Source organism: Neoarius graeffei, chromosome 15 (assembly GCF_027579695.1).
Source record: "Neoarius graeffei isolate fNeoGra1 chromosome 15, fNeoGra1.pri, whole genome shotgun sequence".
In the NCBI taxonomy this organism is placed as follows: Eukaryota; Metazoa; Chordata; class Actinopteri; order Siluriformes; family Ariidae; genus Neoarius; species Neoarius graeffei.
Window position 1 is genome coordinate 65866677 of NC_083583.1, and position 24588 is coordinate 65891264.

The 24588-nt window shown below is 42.5% G+C and overlaps 1 protein-coding gene across 1 annotated transcript; it reads right to left on the minus strand.

The window, feature by feature from the left end:
- Positions 1 to 12406: 12406 nt before the first annotated feature.
- On the minus strand, positions 12407 to 23712 carry clcc1 (chloride channel CLIC-like 1). Its single transcript, XM_060941767.1, has 10 exons — positions 23182 to 23712; positions 22979 to 23098; positions 16145 to 16255; positions 15837 to 16061; positions 15615 to 15755; positions 13903 to 14002; positions 13622 to 13719; positions 13390 to 13536; positions 12702 to 13256; positions 12407 to 12577 (listed from the first exon to the last, which is right to left on the minus strand). Exons 1-10 carry the CDS (start codon positions 23353 to 23355, stop codon positions 12500 to 12502), a joined length of 1749 nt encoding a protein of 582 aa, XP_060797750.1. The 5' UTR covers positions 23356 to 23712; the 3' UTR covers positions 12407 to 12499.
- Positions 23713 to 24588: the final 876 nt, after the last annotated feature.

Here is a 24588-nt window from a genome sequence, read left to right on the forward strand (position 1 = left end):
CTAAAGCGTTTTCTAAGATCATAATGTCTGATATTATTATTTTTTACACACACAATAAGCGTGTGTGCGTAAAGTTATAGTAAACCACCCCCTGCCTTTTTTTTTTTGAGTCGCCGGACCCACCCACCTCCTGCGTTCCGGGACCTCCCACTTCATAAATTAAGCACTGCCTAAAATCATTACATAACTTATTTAAATAACTATAGGCCTATCATTAATAATAAAACACAGGTCAATCAAGTTTATCAAGCTGACGATTTCACTCCAAATCAGCAAATCCATTGAATTCCTCATCCTCGGTGTCGCTTCTGAACAACTCTGCCAACTCCAGCGGCAGACGAAGCGCCGTTTCCTCTTCTTCTGCGTGGCTGTCGTCAGACTCGGCATCAGCTCCAGTTATTCCGCGGTGAAAAAAAAAAAAACATATATACGTCGCACCGGAGTATAAGTCGCATGGCCAGCCGAACCATGAAAAAAAGTGCGACTTATAGTCCGAAAAATACGGTACTTGGAAAATATTAGTCAGAAAGAAGTAAAGGATAGATCTCATCTCATCTCATTATCTCTAGCCGCTTTATCCTTCTACAGGGTCGCAGGCAAGCTGGAGCCTATCCCAGCTGACTACGGGCAAAAGGCGGAGTACACCCTGGACAAGTCGCCAGGTCATCACAGGGCTGACACATAGACACAGACAACCATTCACACTCACATTCACACCTACGCTCAATTTAGAGTCACCAGTTAACCTAACCTGCATGTCTTTGGACTGTGGGGGAAACCGGAGCACCCGGAGGAAACCCACGCGGACACGGGGAGAACATGCAAACTCCGCACAGAAAGGCCCTCGCCGGCCATGGGGCTCGAACCCAGGACCTTCTTGCTGTGAGGCGACAGCGCTAACCACTACTAAAGGATAGATATACATGGAAATTAGAGTTTATTAATGGTTATGATCCATGCAAAATTTCTTGAAATGATTAGAAGGACGGTGTACATTTGTGACCTAGCATTAGCTCCATAGACGTTGGAATATACCTTTTCCAAAAAAAAAAGGGGGGGGGGAATTAAATGAAACTATGAAAGCAAGAAAACCTTCTATGTGGAAATAATTTTTCCTGACATCAGCTTTTGGGAACAGAATGTTGTAAAAGCCAAAGCATTTACTCTCAAAGGACTCCCACCTGAACTGTGGGCTAGATGGTATTCCCTCCCAGCCCTCCATGTCTCAACAACCTCAAGGACATAATTTATAGATTGATGCTTATTATTATTGTTGTTAAAACAAAACCTGAAGTGTTATATGTAAAATAAAATATCTTGCTCTAGACTTTCAAACAATTAATACTGTCAGATTTTTTTCTAATTTTACCTAAAATAGTGGATGGTACAATTATTACAAACACAATCAGCACATTCCAGTTGTAGCTATAGTCATATAGTAACTAATCACCTTTGTAGTAATAAACTGTGGGTGGTAAAAGAGAGCAACTGGACTTGCTTGAAGATTCTTGAAGACATTTCACCTCTCATCCGAAAGGCTTCTTCAGTTCTGTCTGACTAAGCCCATGTTTACATTAGACCGTATCAGCGGATCATCAGATTAACGTTTTTAAAACGATTAGTGTGCACACAGCAACACCAATACACGATTTGCGTGCACACAGCAACACCAATACGCGGATACGCTCGGCTCCGCAGGCATCCTGCGCTCCAAATCACTCCGCCCTGAACAGCGAGTGCCCTCTGGAGGGTGCGCACTCCGGCCTTGCGCAGCTCACAGAGCGCGCGAGTGAAGTGCACAAGCAGTGTTTTCGGGACTGAGCCGCTGTGTGTGTGATCCCAGCGCACATCACTTACCACTTGCAAGTGGAAGGATGGCAAGCCTAAAGACAATCATAACTACACAATGGGCAGTATTTGCATCAGTATTTGCAGTATTTTCATACTTTTATACTCTTTAATGAAAGGTGATACAAGGCGGAAGTCCGCGCCGTTTTTCACCAGTCGCGTCACATGACCGATGCCAGCAAATCAGGAAGGTGGATGTCACAGTGACGTTGTCCAATGACGACGCCAGCTAGAGCTCAGCACAGCGTATCCGCGTATTCTCAATGTTTACACAGCACCGGAGCTGACACGATCTGGATTGAATACGTGGACGCTGGCGGATTCCCGCTTCCCGGCGTTTCCAGGCGGTTTAATGTAAACGGACAGTGCATCCGCGAAGAAAACGAGACAGATACGGTCTAATGTAAACTTGGCCTAATAGGGAGTATCAGGTATTTATCCTCTAATGGATGAAAAGCAATCCTAAGGTGTCGTTGACTCATCCTGTTGGTGTGGGTCACTGAGGGCTGGGTGTGAACGGCCTAGAGAGTCGTTGGGGTGACCAATGGATTGTTGGTTCTCTCTGTCCTCCTGTGAGTCACTGAAAACAGCTGGGTTTTGGTGTGCATTCAGTTGTCTGGGAAGTGTGCCAAGGACTGCATTGTAGGTGGCTGATAAATGATGTCTTAGGGTGTATTCAGACCAGGATAGTTTGATAGTTCACTTGCTTTGGTCCGAACCAAATGTTTTTTTTTTTTTTTTTTTCATTTTGGTGCGGTTCGCTTTCATACTGTACATTTTAGTAAGCGGACCAAAATCTGTCAACAAAGCCACGCGCCCTGAGGTCGTTCAGCTATTGGTCAGAGACGACACGCGCACAAAGCGTTAAGTTCAAAAGTAGTCATGGAGGCTTTCCGTGCTGTTATTCTTTTTAATGTCATCAAAACTATATATGTTTTTTCCAGTTTTTACTGTTTTCACAATTGTACGATTACTATGCTGTTGTACAAGTGATTTATCGACGACGACAAAGGGCAAGGCGGCTACGGAGGATAGCGCTGATGAGCGCACATCATGTTGTGACAGTTCTGGCTCTTCACGCAAGACGGAGGAGGTATGTGTCGGGATATTCGCCTTATCCATACAGCAGTCTTGCGTTTCACTGCGGGTCACACACTTAACTTATCTAGGCAACTAGCTAAGAAAGAGTCGGCATGCCATCTTCTTTCTTTGACTGGAAAACCCCCATCTGACATTCCTCATAGGCTAGGCTAGGTCGCTGGGGTTGAAGTAGTTTGTGTTTTTCTTTCAAAAAGCGAAGAAAAATCTAACCAGACTTCTAATAATGAAATATTTCTCCACGTTATTGTTACACAAGCACTGAATCAAACCCACACCCAAACTGAAGCTCAAATGGAACATAAACAAAAAGGGATATGCTACTGGCCTTTGTTGAGGTTTACCACAGCGTGTACAGTCATCACGGTGCATTCAGAAGAACAGAGAGATGGAGAAGGTGTTCTTCTTTAGCCATGTTGGTGGCTTATTTATTGAGAACAAACAAGTGCTCGTCACAATAGTTGAGCTTGCACTGGTGAAAATCAAAGACATTGCCCACACCAGATACTAGGCTACGGCAAGTCAAGTCGATCATATTGCACATACATGTACTTATGGCCCTTTTCCACTACCCTTTTTCAGCTCACTTCAGCCCGACACAGCTCGCGTTTTGACTACCTTAGAGCAGCACGACTCAGCTCGCTTCAGCCCTGCTTAGCACCCAAAACTCGCACGGTTTTGGAGTGGGGCTGAAGCGAGCCAAACCGAGCCGAGTGGGGCTAGGGGCGTGAGCAGACACTCCCCTGTGCACTGATTGGTGAGGAGGAGTGTCCTCACACGCCCCGCGAGCACGCTGGGATCTGTAAACCCGGAAGAAGAAGAATTACGAGAATTTCTGAAGCCTTCTGTGCCTAGCCTCATCTATATGCTCTTGCCAGTATCTGTTGGCGTTGTCGGTGACAACAAGCCATAGCACCAAGACCAGCAACACTAACGACTCCATGTTTATTGTTTACTATCCGGGTCGTGAGACTACCGCTTAAAAGATCACTGATGTCACTGTTTGCGCCGCCTAATGACATTACGTGACGTCCACCCACTTTCGCTAACTCCGCCCAATGTGTCCACCCACTTCCAGCCAGCATGGTTCAGCGCGGTTGTAGTCGAAATGCAACTCCAACAGCCCCACTCAGCTCGACTCAGCACGGCACGGCTCAGCCCAACTCAACCGCGTTGGTAGTGGAAAAGCGGCATTAGGCTACACCTGCCATTCTGTGTACTGTTGCGCCCTCTTGTGACATGAACAGAAAACCTTTAACATTAAGCCTAAATCACATAACATGTATATCTATGCCATTCCTAAACTGTTTTCATATTTTACAGTCTGCCAGGAAATAACTAATGTTTATTTTTAATGCCATTGTCTGTACTTTGGAGTATTGAACCTACATACTCTTATATTGCTTTTATTTGTAATAATGAGATCATGGCATCTGTTCTGTTTTTAGGAGAATCTGGGTCAAATCAACGGTCACAAGATTGGTGGCATTTAGTCATGAATAATTGGACCGACAGAGACTTTGTTAAATTTCCGAATGAGAAGAGGAACATTTGAGTATGTGTGTGATATGCTGCGACCCCTCTTGTCCCGCCAGCACACCCGATACAGAAGGCCTCTCTCTGTGGAGATGCGAGTTGCAGTCTGTCTGTGGAGGTTAGCAACGAACCTGGAATACAGATCAATCTCTAACCTCTTTGGTATTGGCATTTCCACCTGTTGCCTCATCACACAGGAGGTCATTACTGCCATCAACACCATCCTGAAACCAAAGTATCTAACAACACCCAGTCTGGCCTATTTCAAAACAATCATTCAAGCCTTCTGAGACAAATGGAGATTCCCCCAGGTAGTTGGCGCTATAGATGGCTCCCATATACCAATCAGGGCACCAGCAGATTCACCGGCAGACTACTATAACAGGAAAGGACAGTACTCAATTATTCTACAGGCTGTAGTTGACCATAAAATGAAATTCTGGGACGTTAATATTGGACAGCCAGGACGAGTACATGATGCTCGGGTTTTTGCCCTTTCTTCCCTTTTTGACCGCATGCAGAGAAATGACCTGTTACCCCCATGGACGGAAACTTTTGAAGATGTGAACATGCCGCTTGTCATTTTAGGGGATGCAGCCTACCCCTTGCTCCCCTGGCTTATGAAGCCTTTCCCAGACAACAGAGGACTGACTCCTGACCAGGTCAGCTTCAATCACCGCCAGAGCCAGGCAAGGATGGTCGTCGAGAGGGCCTTTGGATGGCTCAAGGGTCGCTGGAGATGTCTTCTTAAGCCGCAAGACCACCACATCTCTCTGGTTAGTCAGGTGACAGCAGCATGTTGTGTTTTACACAATTTGTGTGAAGAGCAGAATGAGGAGTACAATGAGGAGGAGGACTATGAGGAGGACGAAGGTGGAGAGAATGAGAATGATGGACAGAATGGCATGCAGGCAGGAAATCGGAGGGCTCAGGACATACGGAATGCTCTTTGTACATACTTTAAGGCTGTAATTTCAATATGATATGAAATGAGAAACAAATACATGTTACATTTATTTATTTATTTATTTATTTAATTAATTCTAATTGAATTAAAGTCAGAAATAAGCCTTGTTGAAGTCAGTGTAAAAATATTTACCAATGGAAAATAAAAATTATAAAGAATATAGAATTTCAGTTTGCAATTGCAGTTTTTACATGTACAGACATTTCTATAAAGTAGAATTCAAGTAAACTAATAATCAACTTCCACAACTAATCAACAATAATCAATCAAGAAGGATATCCGCATTACAACTCATACAAATGGCTACTGCCATTAACCTGATGAAGGATTTCAGAAATTTCATTTGGCTCCAGTTGTAGGTAGTACCTGCATAGGCTGCAGCTGTGTGGATGACGGAGGCATGAGCCAGGTAGGAGCAGTGTTTGACTGCGCTGGAGCTGGGGGGTTAGGCACCCAGTAATTTGCAGGTGGGTGCTGTGGTTGAGCAGAAGTATTAGACATGGCACTGAGCAACAGACGGAACATGTTATTGGTTTCCTTCATTTGGGCTTGCATCATCTCGAACCGTCTCTCTTCTGCCTCCCGCTGTGCCCTCAGGTAACTCTCTAGGTAAGAGTTTTCTTGTTGTTGACGATCTTGCTCAGAATTGATCAGTTCCTGGAGCTGCCGATGTTGTCTTTCCAAGAAAGCCTGCACCCCATCATTACTCTGAAGACTTGCGCTTTCTTCCCAGATGCTGCCTGGCTTTAGCCCCAGGAATGCTCGGCATTTGTGAAGTGGCTTCAGTGGGTGGCATCCCCTGCTCTTCTGTCAAGGGAAGTAAAGCAATAAGTGATGTTAAAGTCAGATCATGAGACAACATGTTGCACAATAGTAGGCTATATGTTAACACATTTGAGTCATCAAGAAGGTACACGAGCAAACCAAATAACAGTAATAGCAATACTGGTCACTTTTGCACAATTGCTCTTTAAGCACTTCTACAGTATTGCATTTTAGCCACCACTCCATAGTGTCATAATGAATACTTAGAAATTGATGGTGGTGGAAAATACTCATGAAAAGGATAACATTTGTGAATGGGCAGCATGAATTCTGGAAGTAAACTACTAAAAATGTTACATAAGCTAACTTACATAAATGGTCAATCAGGAGTCAGTTTAGCAGTCCGCTAATATTTAGGCTACTCACCATTTACACCATCATCCTCAACGTAGGGTGAGGCGAGGCTGCTGTTTTCAGGTGATAGCGGGCTCCCGTGGTTAGCATCACTGCTAACCTGCTAGCACCACCTGTGTCGTAGGTCCCCTCAACAATGTCCACGGGCGAGGCAAGGGGTTTTGACCCCAGAATAGTATCCAGGTCATCGTAACAGATGAATTTATTTTTTGCGTAGCTAGTACCGCCACTTTTTGAAAGAATGTCCCTGATTTTAATGTAGGTCTGACGGAGTTTCTTCAATTCTAGCCGACATTGTTCTGGGGAGCGCGTGAACCCCTTCTTCATTTTCTCACTGAACACAGCAAACACGTCAGCATTTTTGTGTTCTCTCCAAAAGCTCAGATATGTGGACATCTGCCCATATAGTAGAAGGCGTGACCGACCTGTCAAACCAGACAGGAAGGCCACGCCTTCAGTAACAGCAGCTGATAAAAGATGCGTCACCAATTAACATCCGGTGACACTCTGAGGAAGACGGAAGTTGTACGTCGAAACATGTCAGGTAAACAAACCCAAATAATTAGATGTCTGATAAAAAAGAAAAAAAAAACTAACTATATTTAATATAAGACATAATGAACGTAATCGAAAGATTAAGAATTAGTTACGGAGACGAAAGCATCAAGGAGTTTCGCCGCCTAGAGCGATTGACACGGAAACGGGCACGCTACAGGAATCACCTGAGATTCAATCTGCGCTGCCGGGATGAGGAAGTCGTACCGGCCAGCCTGAACATCAAGAACCCGATTCCAACCAGAAACGCGGAAAAGATGATCAGGAAAGTGCGGATGACTCTGGTAAAAGAACGGATACGGTGCACAACGGATAAACTAAATAATATCAACAGCGAACTACACAGAGAGACGGAAACTTTCAAACGCCGGTTTCCCCAGAACAAGGAAATGGAAATAGCAATACACGGACACTTGGCAGACATACACGAACAGGAATTCACAGAGACAAAAACCCGACAAATACGAAAACTGGACAAACTCATCGCACAGAAAAAGAAGGCAGAACCGGAGCACGCACACATCAACGACAAATGGATTTACAACATATCAAGGTACAAACTCTCACAAGCAGAACGCAGTATACTAGCAAAAGGACTCAACTACGCTGTCACACCGAACAACATACCACACGACGAATTCATTCTGGCAACTGAGTTAGCATGTGAGAAAATACAGGATCAGGGACAAAAAGCAGCACTAAGAAACGCAATAGCTGGTATATTGAAAACGGCCAAACCACCACCCAGCAACATCACCAAACAGGAAGCCAAAGCCATGAAAACATTAGCAAAAAATAAAGACATCACAATCCTCCCAGCAGATAAAGGCAGAACAACAGTTATTATGGACACTGATGAATATGAACGAAAAATGAATGAATTACTCAGCGACAACGCATTTGAAATATTAAAAAAAGACCCAACAGAAGACAAGAAAAAGAAACTTAAAGCACTACTAAAACCACTACTCAATGAAAATAAAATAGATAAGCAGGATTACAATCATTTAGTACCCACAGCCAATGTCATCCCCAGGATTTACGGCACACCAAAAATACACAAACCAGGAACACCATTACGCCCCATAGTAGATAGCATTGGTTCGGTCACATACAACTTATCAAAAGCACTTACCGAAATAATTAAACCATTACTAGGACTCACAGACCAACACTGCAAAAACTCAAAACATCTGGCAGAAGAACTAAAAAACATCAAAATGCAGCAAGATGAAGTTTTCATTTCACATGATGTCATATCTCTTTTCACCAGAACACCCACGGAAGCCACCATACAGATAGTACAAGACAAATTAAAAACAGACAGGACGCTCAAGAAACGTACAAACCTCACCGTACAAGACATCACTCAGCTTCTTCAATTCATCGCCACATCCACATACTTTCAGTTCAGGAATACAATCTACAGACAGAAGGAAGGTTTTGCCATGGGAGACCCACTATCAGCCATCATGTGTGGCTTTTTCATGGAGGATCTGGAGCAGAAAGCACTCACTACAATACCAGCGGAATACAGACCAACACTCTGGAAACGGTATGTGGACGACATATTGGAAAAAGTAAAGAGGGGACACACTCAACAACTCACCGACCATCTTAACACCATAGACAATACCGGCAATATAAAATTCACACATGAAGAAGAAACGGAGCAGTCAATAGCATTTTTGGATTTAAAAATACAACACACAGAAGATGGGGATATCAAAATAAAAGTACACAGAAAACCCACACACACCGACCAATATTTAAACTGGACTTCCGAACACCCCATAATGCACAAAATATCCGTAGTTAGAACATTACATGAACGCACAGCAATAATTACAGATCCACAGGACAAAGAACAGGAGGAACAACATATACAACACGCACTGAAGGCATGTCAATATCCACAATGGGCAATATCCAAAGGGGCGGAACAGGTTAAAAACAACAAAACACAGAAGAAAGAGAAAAAACAAACTAACAAACAAGAACACAGGGGAGTAGTTACATTACCATACATCAGAGGAATAACGGAACGCATTCAAAGAGTAATGAGGAAACACAATGTTAACACACCTGTCAAACCACACACAACACTCCGTCAGATCCTGGTTCATCCCAAAGACAGAATACATCCGGACAACAGATGCAACACCATATATGAGATTCCATGTAAATTATGCAATAAAACTTATATTGGGGAGACAGGAAGGAGTTTCAGCACAAGAAAACATGAACATAAGAAAGAGTGCGAAAAGGAGACAGCTACAAGACAAACCCGAACAATAAAAGAAAAGGCACAACAGGAAAATTATAAGTCAGCTATAACAGATCACTGTAAAAGGGAAAATCACATTATGGACTGGGGAAATGCCAGAGTCATCCGCACAGAAGATAACAAACATCAGCGCTGGATCAGGGAGGCCATGGAGATCCGTAAGCGAAGCCCGAGGACCATCAACCGGGATGAGGGAGCATACATGCTCTCCCACACCTGGAGTGCCATCTTGCAGGGGACGAACAGACAGTAGAAGGCGTGACCGACCTGTCAAACCAGACAGGAAGGCCACGCCTTCAGTAACAGCAGCTGATAAAAGATGCGTCACCAATTAACATCCGGTGACACTCTGAGGAAGACGGAAGTTGTACGTCGAAACATGTCAGGTAAACAAACCCAAATAATTAGATGTCTGATAAAAAAGAAAAAAAAAAAACTAACTATCTGCCCATATATCCACAAGGGTGCGAGTTTCTTCCTCGGCCCACGTTTGCCTCCTACTCATTTTTTGTACTTGCCTACCACTGGTGACTGAATGACCCTTGACAACCGAAACAGTGTTTGCACTTTGCGGTGGAGTGTCAAGACTCTGTTTCCCATAATGCTCGACAAACGACGGAAGCTCCCGAGGTACAAAAAAGCAAAACTGTCGGATTAGGTCCGGTCTGTTTTCACACCTCCAAAAGATCCGCACCACGGTTCCTTTGGTCCGGACCGAGTCCGACCTTGCAGCTCGGTCTCGGTCCGCTTGTTTGGTCTGGACCAGAGTTCAGTGGTTTGTATTCAGACCAACCCAAAAGGTCCGGAACAAGGGAAATTTGGTTCGTTTGGTCCGGACCAAACAACGTAGGTGTGAATACGCCCTTAGACCACCACCTCTGTCCTGGCCTGTGGAACTGGCTCTCCTGTGTTGAGCCAACACAAAGGCTCAACACAGGAGAGCCAGTTCCTCAGGCCAGGACTCTGCTGTCTATCTTCATCTTAACAACAAAGGACACTCATTTCAGGATTGCAACGTACGCATTTTAGCCAAAGAGGATCGTTGGTATGAGCGAGGAGTTAAAGAAGCAATTTTTGTCAACCTGGAACTGCCATTACTGAACAGAGGTGGTGGTCTAAGACATCATTTATCAGCCACCTACAATGCAGTCCTTGGCACACTTCCCAGACAACTGAATGCACACCAAAACCCAGCTGTTTTCAGTGACTCACAGGAGGACAGAGAGAACCAACAATCCACTGATCACCCCAATGACTCTCTAGGCCGTTCACACCCAGCCCCCAGTGACCCACACCAACAGGATGAGTCAACGACACCTTAGGATTGCTTTTCATCCATGAGAGGATAAATACCTGATACTCCCTATTAGTCAGACAGAACTGAAGAAGCCTTTCGGATGAGAGGTGAAATGTCTTCAAGAATCTTCAAGCAAGTCCAGTTGCTCTCTTTTACCACCCACAGTTTACTATGACCTGGATGACTGAGAATCTTCACAGACTTGTAGTAATAATTTCAATAAACGGTTAATGTTCAGTTTCCTCTTCATTTATTCTCTATTCAAAAGGCACAAAGCTCCAGCTCTCTCTGGTCTTAATCTTTTCTGTTGTTTCAGAATGTATCGCGCATATCGCTCCTTGTTGGGGGTTTTGTACTGAGTCATGTCCGAGTTGTTCACTTGGTGTCCAGTCTGGGTTTTCCATGTCGAATAAGGAAACTGGTTCACCTATAAGAAAATCAAAACACTTTCATGACAAAGATAACTTGAACACAAATAAAACAAGATTCTTAAGCAAACTCTTCCATACTCATGACTTTTTTTTTTAAATACAAGTTCTTACCTGGCGGCACGGTGGTGTAGTGGTTAGCGCTGTCGCCTCACAGCAAGAAGGTCCGGGTTCGAGCCCCGTGGCTGGCGAGGGCCTTTCTGTGTGGAGTTTGCATGTTCTCCCCGTGTCCGCGTGGGTTTCCTCCAGGTGCTCCGGTTTCCCCCACAGTCCAAAGACATGCAGGTTAGGTTAACTGGTGACTCTAAATTGACTGTAGGTGTGAATGGTTGTCTGTGTCTATGTGTCAGCCCTGTGATGACCTGGTGACTTGTCCAGGGTGTACCCCGCCTTTCGCCCGTAGTCAGCTGGGATAGGCTCCAGCTTGCCTGCGACCCTGTAGAAGCGGCTTGCGATAATGAGAAGTTCTTACCTGAAATGATCGCTACAAATGCAGGTATTCACGAACTTCTCTGAAGTTTTCCAGCTTTGATCCTCTCATCATATTCTCTTTAACGACTCATTTGTTCATTGTTCTTGAAGCATTTGCTTCTTTAACATTTTTCTTGATAGCAGGGAGACGGTAATGCCTTTTATCTATTTCTCTATTCGAATGATTGAAACAACCATAAACAGTGTAAAAATTAACCATATTTAAGACAGATTAAGCCTTGTTTAAAGGAAAGACTGTCTGTTTGTCCCCCAGGTGAAATTATCCCATGATGCATGACATGCGCGAGGGGTCTAGACTTTGCTGTTTTACTGACAAAGAGAGGTTATGCAAAAGTATTAAATACAGGAGTGCCAAGAACAGTGGTGTATGTTTTTGTGAAATTATTTCTTGATGAGGGATTTGTTTTCCTCCGAGTAAACACATTTCAATTAAAGGTTGGATTTTTCAAGTTTTTTCAGTGCAAGATGATGCTACTTCACCAAAAGGTGAATTTTTTTCTAATCCTTTTTACTAATCTTTACAAGGGTTGTAATTAATTGTGGAGGGCACCATGTGCTATTGAATAGAAACTTATTGCATTAGGTTGGTGGGAAATTAAATTAATTGCAAAAATATATTTTTGAAATTTGTACAATTTTCCATCGATCTGTGAGATCAAGCTTTTGTTACACTGAGTTTCAGTTTTCCTAAGAAATAACAATGATTCTCGCAGACTTACTGAGTATGAAATTTTTTTTAATTAAAAAAAAAAGGGGGGGAAATTTTAAAAATAAAAATGCATTTTCAAAGGGCTGCAGTATTGCTGTATAGTTTACTGAACTGGACTGCCAATATTTTCAACACAGTCTTTCCTGAATGCATCTCCTCCTACACTTGCTGAGTCATCAACCTACAATGAACAAACAAAAACAAACAAATTAGGATTAAACCAAAAGTGCATAAATTAAACAATTCAAATATTAAACGGGGTTTAAAAAATGGGGGGAAAAAAATTCCTCAGCTAACATATTTACCTTATTTCTTTTAGTATGTCCTGAGGTTTTATCATCTTTAGTGTTACTTTTAACACTGTGCTCCTTCGATGCAGGTTGAGTGTTTTTCATTTCTGTTTTGGATACTTCATTTTCCTCCTCTGACCCATTACTGAGAGTCTGAGGTTCTTCGTCCACATGCTGAGCCTGGTCCTTGGTTGCTGTTTCCTGCTGGTTGTCTGTCTCATCCCCACTGAAAAGACTGTCTGCATTTCGTACGGTTTCCACATACACCCTCCGCTGCTCCCCACTCGGTCTGTTGTGTCTCCTCTGGCGAACGTCCTGTTGGTAATTCCTGTTCTCCTTGTGGTTGACTTGGTTGCCCTCTTGTCCTACACGGTGTCTGGGTTGTGCAGCGTGGTTAGCATCACCTCTTGCTAACAGAACCCATTCTTTTCCTCCATGTTCCTCCAGCTTCTGTAAAGGAGGAGTGGCAGGCTGTTGTACAGTGCCGGGTGGAGGATCCCGATGTCCACCTCGCAGAGGCCGAAGAACAACATGCTGTACAGCTGCTTGGACAGTACTGTACATAAATACCTGTAAAGAGGTAACAAAAAAAAAATCCAATTAGGAAAAATTCTGTTCAAAATATAATTAATGAAATTTACATTACAGATTTGCTGGAAACTCTCAGCATTTAAAGACCATTCAAAACCATTCAATTTCATACCAGGATGGAGAGCATGATTAAAAGAAGCACAGGTATCTGGAGTGTAACAGGCAGGTCTTTCAGTAAGGCCCGGAGAAACTCACTAATGCCTTGTCCTAAGTGCTTCAGAGGGTCTGTAATAAAGGTGGTGATGGTTACAGTGATGGCCTGTAAAGACAAAAATGAAACAGATCAGGCAAACTTCAGACAATTTTTCATTCATTAACAAACATAGTAATGAAACCATATGAACCTTCATTGGAGACACTAGCAGGATTGGATTCACAATCAGGACCTCGTAGTACTGCTTACAAGGATCGTCCTGAAGAGTCCATGTAGTTCGGAACCACTCTGAAATGACAAAAGGGAGATACTAATATTTAAACAGTTAATAAAACGTTCATTCATTTTCCTTCCATGTTCCCTGTACTCAGAGATTTATGTTATTGTATTAGAGATACTTGGTCATCCTTCTCTCCCACTGACAGCATGGATATGGTTGGAAAGCGGCAAATGTGAGCTCCAGCACCTCACCTTTGAAATTATCCATCCAGCCAATTTTCTTTACTCCAGTGCATTTCTCATTGACATTCTCCATCTTTATAACGTTGGCCTGGTGTTCAGCAAAGGCAATCTGAAGAATGTCAAATCCACATGAAAGTTTCCAAAGTTTCAAGTACACTTTATATACCATTTTCAACTATTAAAACAAAATTCTTTAGAGGCATTGCTGACAGTTACTGCAACAGTCTCTAAGCTGTAGCCGCTATAGACAAGTCAGTAAGGCTCAGGGATATGACTATAATAGCAATATCATGACAAATGACATGTTATTTCGAGACATAGTGAGCATCATCAGTAGCTTCATAACATTGACTAACAGCAACATTATTGCTTATACAATATTTTTGCATCAAATGTTTGTTTCCATATTTGAAGACATTAAATGCATCACTGAATGAAATTTTTGATGTCTATATTAATCCATTTTATTGTCACTTTGTTAGCAAACATTAATACTATATGTTGTGTAGCTAGAAATTCATATATATTATAACCCCCCCCCCCCCCCCCCCACACACACACACGAGTATTTTACTGGGAAATACACCACTCGTATTTTTCATATGCGCTACATCCGAGATGTGGAAAACCAAAACCATGACATTTATGTCACTTGTGAGGAAATCGATGAATTCCTTTGATAAATTCAAGGACTTTGTTTGTGAATGTGTCTAGATAATAAAAACAAAAATCACATGTTGGCTTGAAGATATGAAGTTTATCTTCTCGTGTTGAAAAACTTGCATTTTTCATACGAATTACATCACAGATCTGCATGACATATTTAAATAATATTGGCTAGCACTGAGCAGTATATCAGATATATTTCATTGAGCTCTCATGATATTGAACTGGTCTTTGACTCGTTCAATGTCAGGCTGGCTGATATACCACGAAAAAAAGACAGCCAATATTATTATTATTCATACACATTCAATGGAGCAATTATAGATTTTACAAATTGTCACAGTTGCTTGCTAGCGCAAAAGTTTTACATGTAATACATATCTTATGGCATTTTCAATTTACTGTGACCGTTTACTGCGGATGCCTCCGACAAACAAAGAAATGGTTGTGCACATGCGCAGCAGAAACTCATTGGATATTCGCATGCGCTCCAATGTGTGACGTCATGTCTTGACAACCATGCAAACGTAAGCCATATTCAACGCTCTTTCTCCATTGGGTAGAGTGACGTAATACACATCGGATAAACGATATGCTAACAATATTGCATGCTATCAAACCAAATAAATGAAACCGCTAGAAGGGAATAGAACTCTTATTCCATATTTAAATAAATAAATAAAAACCCCATGAGTGTCCTGTATGTATAATAATTCCCGATATTTCACTCCAAATGATGCCAATCCCAGTGTTTTCCCACTGACTAGACGCATGTTGCCAAAATGGTGAACCGGTTGAAACTTAAAATTCTTTTGATTAACTTGCGTATTTTTTTGTGGATATGTCCATATAATATAAAGAACATTACACAGTGGCGTGAAGATATGAAGTTTATCTTGTACAGAAAATATTTTCACTCGAGAATGTTTACCACTCAAAGATAAACTTCATATCTTTGTGCAACCATGTAATATCCCCATATATATTGAACGCGCGCGCGCGCGCACACACACACACACACACACTATATTCCATATTGACTAATGCTACGGTACCTTGTAGAGATAGAACCAGTTCCACACTAGACTGATGATGAAGCATATGGCAAAAATTCTCTTAAATTGGACAAACCAGGACACCACAGACCACATCTCCGTGCAGATTATGGCCATGATGATCAAGACAAAGAAAGAAACCTGTATTTAAATAAATAAATAAATAAAAATATATAACAACAAATGACAAAAAATACAAAGTCCAAGCAGGTGAATTTTCACCTTGATAACAGTATCGAGCTCCACACCAAACGTGTCTTCAAAGCGCCACTTCCAGGCCTCATCGTCATGGAGTTTAAAGTTGACAAGTATTTGACTAAGTGCAGCATCCAGAGCCCCAGTCTTCCAGCTACTCTCATCATTCACAATTTTCTGAATTTCTGCCACCATTTTCTTGGTAAGTTTCACCTCAGCATCATAGTGCTTTTCAGTGGTCGCAGCAGTGGGCTACATGTTCGAAGAAAGAGAATAAGGAGCACAGAAATATAAACAGAATCGTGCATGTGGCTTATGAAATTGTCATACTGTACCAAGCCAAGTTTCTCAATTTCCTTTAGAAGCTTTGCGAGGAAGCGCTTGAAAACAGGATTACATGATGGCTGTTGTGAGGAAAGCGTCACCCCCCTTCTGTGCTCTTCAATCTGGAATAGGTTTACAAACAGAAAATTTGATTAATTCCATTAACTACACTTACTGATGTATTTGAAGACAGTTAAAGCAAAAAGCAACTTACTTGATGAATAAAAGCCTTAATTTAAATTTGGTTTGATTTCTTGTCTGAAGTATACTGACCACTGATGCTGCTAGCAATTCACATCCATATCTGTTCCTACCATCTTCCTCTTGCATCTGCCTGAATTAACACTTATATTTGAGCCTAGTGGTCATGTGAGGTTAAATAAGAACCTAACCATTTTCTGTTTTAAATTCATGTTGTGTTTCTGAATTTGCTGATTGGTGAGGGGTTTTTTTTGTATTTTGTCCAACTGCAATCAACCAATCATGTTGCAGCAACACAATGTATAAAATCATGCAGCCATGATGGGTCAAAAGCTTCAGTTCACTTTCAACTCAAACATCAGCATGGAGGAAAATGTGATCATGTTGCCTTTGACAATGGCAAGGTTGGAGGTGCTGGTTTCATTATTTCAGAATAGACTGCTCTCCTGGGATTTTCAAAGCACAACAGTCTCTCGAGGTTATACAGAATGGTGCAAAAAAGCAGACATCCAGTGAGGTACAGTTTTGCAAGCTGAAATGCCTTGTTGAATAAAGTCAGTGGAGGTTCAATCTGACAGGAATGCAACAGTAAGCCAGTTAACCAATTTTTACAACTGGGGTGAGTAGAAAAGCATCTCAAAATGCGAAACATAAACCTTGAGGCGGATGGACTACAAAAGCAGACGACCACATTGTGTTCTGTTTATGTCAGCTGAGAATAAAATCTGAAAATACAGTGGGAACAGGATCATCAAAACTGGACATTTAATTGGAAATCATCTGGTCGGGCCCTGTGATGACCTGGCGACTTGTCCAGGGTGTACCCCGCCTTTCGCCCGTAGTCAGCTGGGATAGGCTCCAGCTTGCCTGCGACCCTGTAGAAGGATAAAGCGGCTAGAGATAATGAGATGAGATGAGATCATCTGGTCGGATGAATCTCAATTTCTGTTACAACATGCAAAAGGTCAGAATTTAACCACAACAGCATGAATCCATGGACCCAACCTGCTTTTGTTTTAACACTGCAGTCTGGGGGTGGTGTTGCAATGGTGTGCGGAATGTGGTTTGTTTGTTTGTTTGTTTTTTCTTCCCTCCTTTCTGTACAGCCCTGATCATGCTACTGGTCCCAATTATGTTGTACAAAGAGTAAAACTGAAACATCCTTGTATGTACCCAGTCCTATACTTTTTGATCCCCTAATACCCTAAAGTTAACAAATATCACAGGGAGTGAGAGCTTAATGGGACCTAGTGTACATTATCCAGGCATCTGAATGAAGCAACAAGAAGGCTCTTCTGCTTCAAATACGGTGGTGTAGTAAACTCAGTGTTTTTAAAATTCATTTTACCTAGGCTTATCAAGATCTAAGCAAGGTACAGACACTTTCTTCATGGCAAAACTCGAAACTTTCAGCAGAATTGTAACACCGATTACAGATGCAATTGAAATTCTGCATGTGACATAAATGCTTATGGAAATAGCTGAATGAACTTTGGCCAAATGGCATACAGTGGTGCTTGAAAGTTTGTGAACCCTTTAGAATTCTCTAGATTTCTGCATAAATATGACGTAAAACATCATCAGATTTTCACACAAGTCCTAAAAGTAGATAAAGAGAACCCAGTTAAACAAATGAGACAAAAATATTAGGCTTAGTCATTTATTTATTGAGGAAAATGATCAAACATTGCATATCTGTGAGTGGCAAAAGTATGTGAACCTTTGCTTTCAGTATCTGGTGTGACCCCCTTGTACAGCAATAACTGCAACTAAACATTTCTGGTAACTGTTGATCAGTCCTGCACACCGGCTTGGAGGAATTTCAGCCCATTCCTCCATACAGAACAGTTTCAACTCTGGGATGTTGGTGGGTTTCCTCACATGAACTGCTCGCTTCAGGTCCTTCCACAACATTTCGATTGGATTAAGGTCAGGACTTTGACTTGGCCATTCCAAAACATTAACTTGATTCTTCTTTAACCATTCTTTGGTAGAACGACTTGTGTGCTTAGGGTCGTTGTCTTGCTGCATGACCCACCTTCTCTTGAGATTCAGTTCATGGACAGATGTCCTGACATTTTCCTTTAGAATTTGCTGGTATAATTCAGAATTCATTGTTTCACCAATGATGGCAAGACATTCTGGCCCAGATGCAGCAAAACAGGCCCAAACAATGATACTACCACCACCATGTTTCACAGATGGGATAAGGTTCTTATGCTGGAATGCAGTGTTTTCCTTTCTCCAAACATAATGCTTCTCATTTAAACCAAAATGTTCTATTTTGGTCTCATCCATTCACAAAACATTTTTCCAATAGCCTTCTGGCTTGTCCACATGATCTTTAGCAAACTGCAGATGAGCAGCAACATTCTTTTTGGAGAGCAGTCTCTTTCTCCTTGCAACCCTGCCATGCACACCATTGTTGTTCAGTGTTCTCTGGATGGTAGACTCATGAACATTCACATTAGCTAGTGTGAGACAGGCCTTCAGTTGCTTAGAAGTTACCCTGGGGTCCTTTGTGACCTTGTCGACTATTACACGCCTTGCTCTTGGAGTGATCTTTGTTAGTCGACCACTCCTACGGAGGGTAACATAGTCTTGAATTTCCTCCATTTGTACACAATCTGTCTGACTGTGGATTGGTGGAGTCCAAACTCTTTAGAGATGGTTTTGTAACCTTTTCCAGCCTGATGAGCATCAACAACACTTTTTCTGAGGTCCTCAGAAATCTCCTTTGTTCGTGCCATGATACACTTCCACAAACATGTGTTGTGAAGATCAGACTTTGATAGATCCCTGTTCTTTAAATAAAACAGGGTGCCCATTCACACCTGATTGTCATCCCACTGATTGAAAACACCGGACTCTAATTTCACCTTCAAATTAACTGCTAATCCTAGAGGTTCACATACTTTTGCCACTCACAGATACGTAATATTGGATCATTTTCCTCAATAAATAAATGACCAAGTATAATATTTTTGTCTCATTTGTTTAACTGGGTTCTCTTTTTCTACTTTTAAGACTTTTGTGAAAATCTGATGATGTTTTAGGTCATATTTTTGCAGAAATATAGAAAATTCTAAAGGGTTCACAAACTTTCAAGCACCACTGTATATTAAAATTCTGTGTTTCAAAAGTCTGTGTCATCTACATATGTTAGACTCAACCTTCTCAGTAAGCATTCTGAATGACTACAGTTCTTACCTGTTGAGACACAGCAGCCTACTAGAAGTAACGTAAAAGTCGTTTCCGGAAAATTTCACATACGGAACCATGGGTTTGCACTGCATCTGGCAGACACTGTGCGATTTTTTCAATCGCAGTATTTAGCTGCTGCTCACACTGTACGAGTGAATCGCAGGGGTAAACAGCATGCAGCTTACGATTCCTGTTCTCACACTATACGATCCGATGCTCGGATGCGATCTGACTGCTCACACTGTACTTCCATACTTCCAGATTCTTGTATCCGGAACTGCAACGTAAAGAAGAGGAGGAGACCAGAAGTGCTGCTCAGTGTTTGTTTTCTCTTCCGTATCTGTGTTCGCGCATGTGTAGTGTGACAGGTTGAGGTAAATCGGCTCGTGACACTGCTTCAACAGTGCGATAGCCTCACGATGGGCGACCAGGATTTCAAACGTTTGATTTTCATCCGATCGATTGGGAGGAGGTCATGAGGTGTTAATCGCTTGTCCCCCATGTATACTACAAGATCCGAGACGCACGATTGAGCCAAAAATCGGCCCGATCTCCAAAACAGTCGCACGAGTGAAAATCGTGTCAAAATCGGGCCAAAAATCGCACAGTGTATGCCCAGCCTTGGATGGACATTCAACATGCAGCTTGAATTTTACTACACATTAAAAACATCAACTGTTAGTAATCCAACCAACAAGAAATTTAGAGGCGATGCCAAACAAGCAAAAACTATGAACAGTTTCTATATCTGCATGCAACATGGCATATGACACAGCCATCGTTGGGTGTATCAGTGACAACCAAGAGGAAGAGTATAGGAGCCTGGTGAGGGACTTTGCTGTGTGGTGCAATAGGAACCATCTGCAGCTCAACACCTCGAAGACCAAGGAGCTGGTCATTGACTTTAGGAGGTCCAGACCAAGGTCACGACCAGTTCTGATCGAGGGAGTCGAGGTGGAGGCTGTGGATTCCTACAAGTACCTCAGGCTGTGGCTGGACAGCAAGCTGGACTGGACTCGCAACACCAATCACTTGTACAGGAAGGGACAGAGCAGGTTATACTTCCTTAGGAGGCTGCGGTCCTTTAACATCTGCAGGAAACTCCTGTGGATGTTCTATCAGTCTGTGGTCGCCAGTGTCCTGTTTTACACCGTGGTGTGCTTGGGGGGGGGGCAGCACATCCAAGCCGGACAAACTGATCAGGCAGGCCGGCTCTGTGGTCGGCATGAAGCTGGACTCTCTGGTGACGGTGGCAGAGAAGAGGTCTATGGACAAACTATTGAACATCATGGACGATGCCAGTCACCCTCTGCACACAGTCATCAGCAACCAGAGGATCCTGTTCAGTGACAGAATGCTCCTTCCTAAGTGCAGAACGAACAGACTCAAAAACTCCTTTGTCCCTTACGCCATCAGACTGTACAGCTCCTCTCTGGGGGGGAGGAGGGCAGAGCACGGGAAAGAGCAGTAGCCTAGCCTGACAATAAGCAATACCGGACAATGTGCAATATAAAGTGCAATACCTTTCCTGCTGCGCCCCCTCTTCCTCTCTTCCCCTTGTCTTATTCTTTTATATTTGTATATGTAAATACTTAATTTATTTTAATTTATCTAGAAGTTCTCTCTATTTCTTTTCTCTGTTTATCTGTAATGATGCTGCTGGAATCTTAATTTCCCTGAGGGAACCCTCCCAAAGGGATCAATAAAGTTTCTAATCTGGCCAAGCGGGAGGCTTTGGGTGACTACGGTCACCTGGAAATAGATCAGGAAAAAAAAAATTATATATATATATATATATATATATATATATATATATATATATATATAAAAACAAAAATAATGCTACCCAAGCTAATCTGATATCAACACTATTAGAACATGTTGTGCTTTTGGTGACAAATGTCTAACATGATCTCACAGGAGCTTATGGCCCTTTTCCACTACCCTTTTTCAGCTCACTTCAGCTCGCTTCAGCTCACTTCAGCCCGACACGGCTCGCGTTTCGACTACCAAAAACCAGCACGACTCAGCTCGTTTCAGCCCTGCTTAGCCCCTAAAACTCGCACCGTTTTGGAGTAGGGCTGAAGCGAGCCAAGCCGTGCCGAGTGAGGTTGGGGGCGTGAGCAGACACTCCCCTGTGCACTGATTGGTGAGGAGGCATGTCCTCACATGCCCACACACACCCCGCGAGCACGCTGGGATCTGTCAACACCGTAAACCCGGAAGAAGGAGAATAATTACGAATTACGAGAATTTCTGAAGCCTTATGCGCCTCGCCTCATCTATACGCTCTTGCCAGTATCTGTTGGCGTTGTCGGTGACAACAAGCCACAGCACCAAGACCAGCAACACTAACGACACCATGTCCTCCATGTTTATTGTTTACTATTCGGGTCGTGAGACTACCGCTTAAAAGATCACTGAATCAGTGACATACAGAGCATCGTGCATGAGTTCGCGGAGCGCAAGGCTCGTCGTATGCCCTTCAAATAATGCGCGCAGTAGGCTATTGATGTTTTATTATGAGCCATGTACAGTATGTTGCCTAATGTTTTTTTGTTTGAGTTACATGTTCGTTTGAAGGACTTAATGTACAAAATAACATAGTTGCACCCCGTAGTGTTGAAATTGGTAAACACAGTGCATTCAGTGAGGTTTGCACCGCCCTCCTTTTATTTCTGACTCTTCCTGTCACCACTCTGAGCGCTCATTCGTATGCCCTTCAAATAATGTGCACAGTATAGGCTATTGATGTTTTATTATGAGCCATGTACAGTATCCTAATGTTTTTTGTTTCTGAGTTACATGTTCGTTTGAAGGACTTGATGTACTAAATAACATATAGTTGCACCCGGTAGTGTTGAAATTGGTAATCACCGCAGTTGCGGACATTTTGTAGCCTAAAATGATGTTATGATAAGCTTTAATAAAGGGCCCGGTCATTTGCCCCGCCCCCGGCCCGGCTCTGACTTGTTCCGCCACTGTCACTGATGTCACTGTTTGCGCTGCTTAACGACATCACGTGACGTCCACCCACTTTCACTAACTCCACCCAATGTGTCCACCCACTTCCAGCCAGCACGGTTCAGCGCGGTTGTAGTCGAAATGCAACTCCAACAGCCCCGCTCAGCTCGACTCAGCTCGACTCGGCACGGCTCAGCCGCGTTTGTAGTGGAAAAGCGGCATTAGACATGACTTTTTTTTGGAGTGGGACCAATAGTGTGACCAGGGCAATACACCAAGTATTGTTTGAATGCCACAGCCTAATCTGAGTATTGCTGCCAACCATGTATCTCTCTTTAAGGCCACAATCCCCTCATATTTTAGAACAGCTACTTCCAGCATGATAATGTGCCATGCAGAAACATGTCAACATGAACCAGAATCTTGTAGAAGCCATGCTCGAAGAACTGAGGACCTGAGACTTTTTGTGTCCTCACCTGTCTTTGCAACATGTTCACTTTGTCGGTGCACTCCTTTATATCTGGACATTGAGCCACTTGACAGGAATTTTGATTGTATTCTCTTCTTTTAGTCGGTACATTACTGTAACTGGAGGCCTAGAAAACAAAATGTAGCACTTCAGCAACAGAAAGTTAACTCCTGTAGTTTGTTTAACATGCAGTAACTCAGTTTTTTCTACCTCAGCAGGCTTTCTCATGCTTTTTGAACCTGAATCATAGTTGAGCATGTCATACGGATCAATCCATTCATCATCTTCAGAGTGAACGTCCCCGTAAACAAACAAAAAACCACTGAGTGCAAGCAGAACACCATAACCCCACAAGAACAACGCACCCGGGACCCTCATGATCATTACACGTTAAAAAAATAAGCTTAGAAATTATTTTCTCTCGCTCCTTTTAAAAGTGGTTTACATATGCACGAAGCTGCTGTAGCATAATTTCATAGTCTTGTTTCTAGCCGCAAACCAAAAACGTCATCTTGGTAGATAACGATTACATGTAAGCTAACTGGTCGATAAACTCGCTGGTATGGTGAAAGAAAACAAAACGGAATCATTTAGAATTAAAGAGATGTAGAAACCTAATTTTTGGATTAAAATTAAAGAAACACTTAATCTTTAAAATATGCGAAAACATTCTTCTTAGTCGTCATCGTCAGTCCCTGCGACTCGGCTTTCGCTTTCGGACGCAGGGAGGGACTGACGAAGAAGAATAGGAAGCAGACTGTATCCAAAATCGCTCCCAACTCACTATATAGGGCACTATATAGTGAGGACGCCATTTTGGAGTGCTGTCCGAAACGATAGGCTTCTTCTTCTTCTTCTGTCAGGTTTTATGGCAGTTTACAAGCAGAGTGTACTACCGCCATCTACTGGACTGAGGTGCAATCAAATGGATGTCATTTCAAAGAAAAATTGAATAAAAAGGAAAAATAACACAAAACAACAAAATATATCCTATTTGTTAATTTTGTTTCTTTGACAAATATTATCAGAGCACAAGTGATGTTTTCTAATCTAGGCTCACCTAATAAGGTGTCTAAAGAAAAGGCTTTCTTGACTGCATTCACTTCCCTCTTCAGTTTTTCTCTTTGTCTGTAGAATTTTAAGCACCTTAAAAGAACATGATCTACATCCTCTCTCACTCCACAGAGTTCACATTTTCCAGATGGATGTTTGTTTACAACGTATATAAGCTGTTATTTAATCCAGTATGGCCTATTCTCAGTCTTGTAAACCAAACCTCCTCCTGTCTGTTTGGGTAACTAGGTTTGCTACTTGAGATATCTTTTTGTATATTATATAAGTGTCTACCTTTCTTCTCCTTATCCCATTCAGCTTGCCATATTATGTTAACTTTATGTTTAATGAGTACCTTAACTTCTGATCTACTGAATGGAATACTTAACTGAACCTCCTCTTCTTTGGTTGCCTCTTTTGCTAGCTTATCTCATTATCTCTAGCCGCTTTATCCTGTTCTACAGGGTCGCAGGCAAGCTGGAGCCTATCCCAGCTGACTACGGGCAAAAGGCGGGGTACACCCTGGACAAGTCGTCAGGTCATCACAGGGCTGACACATAGACA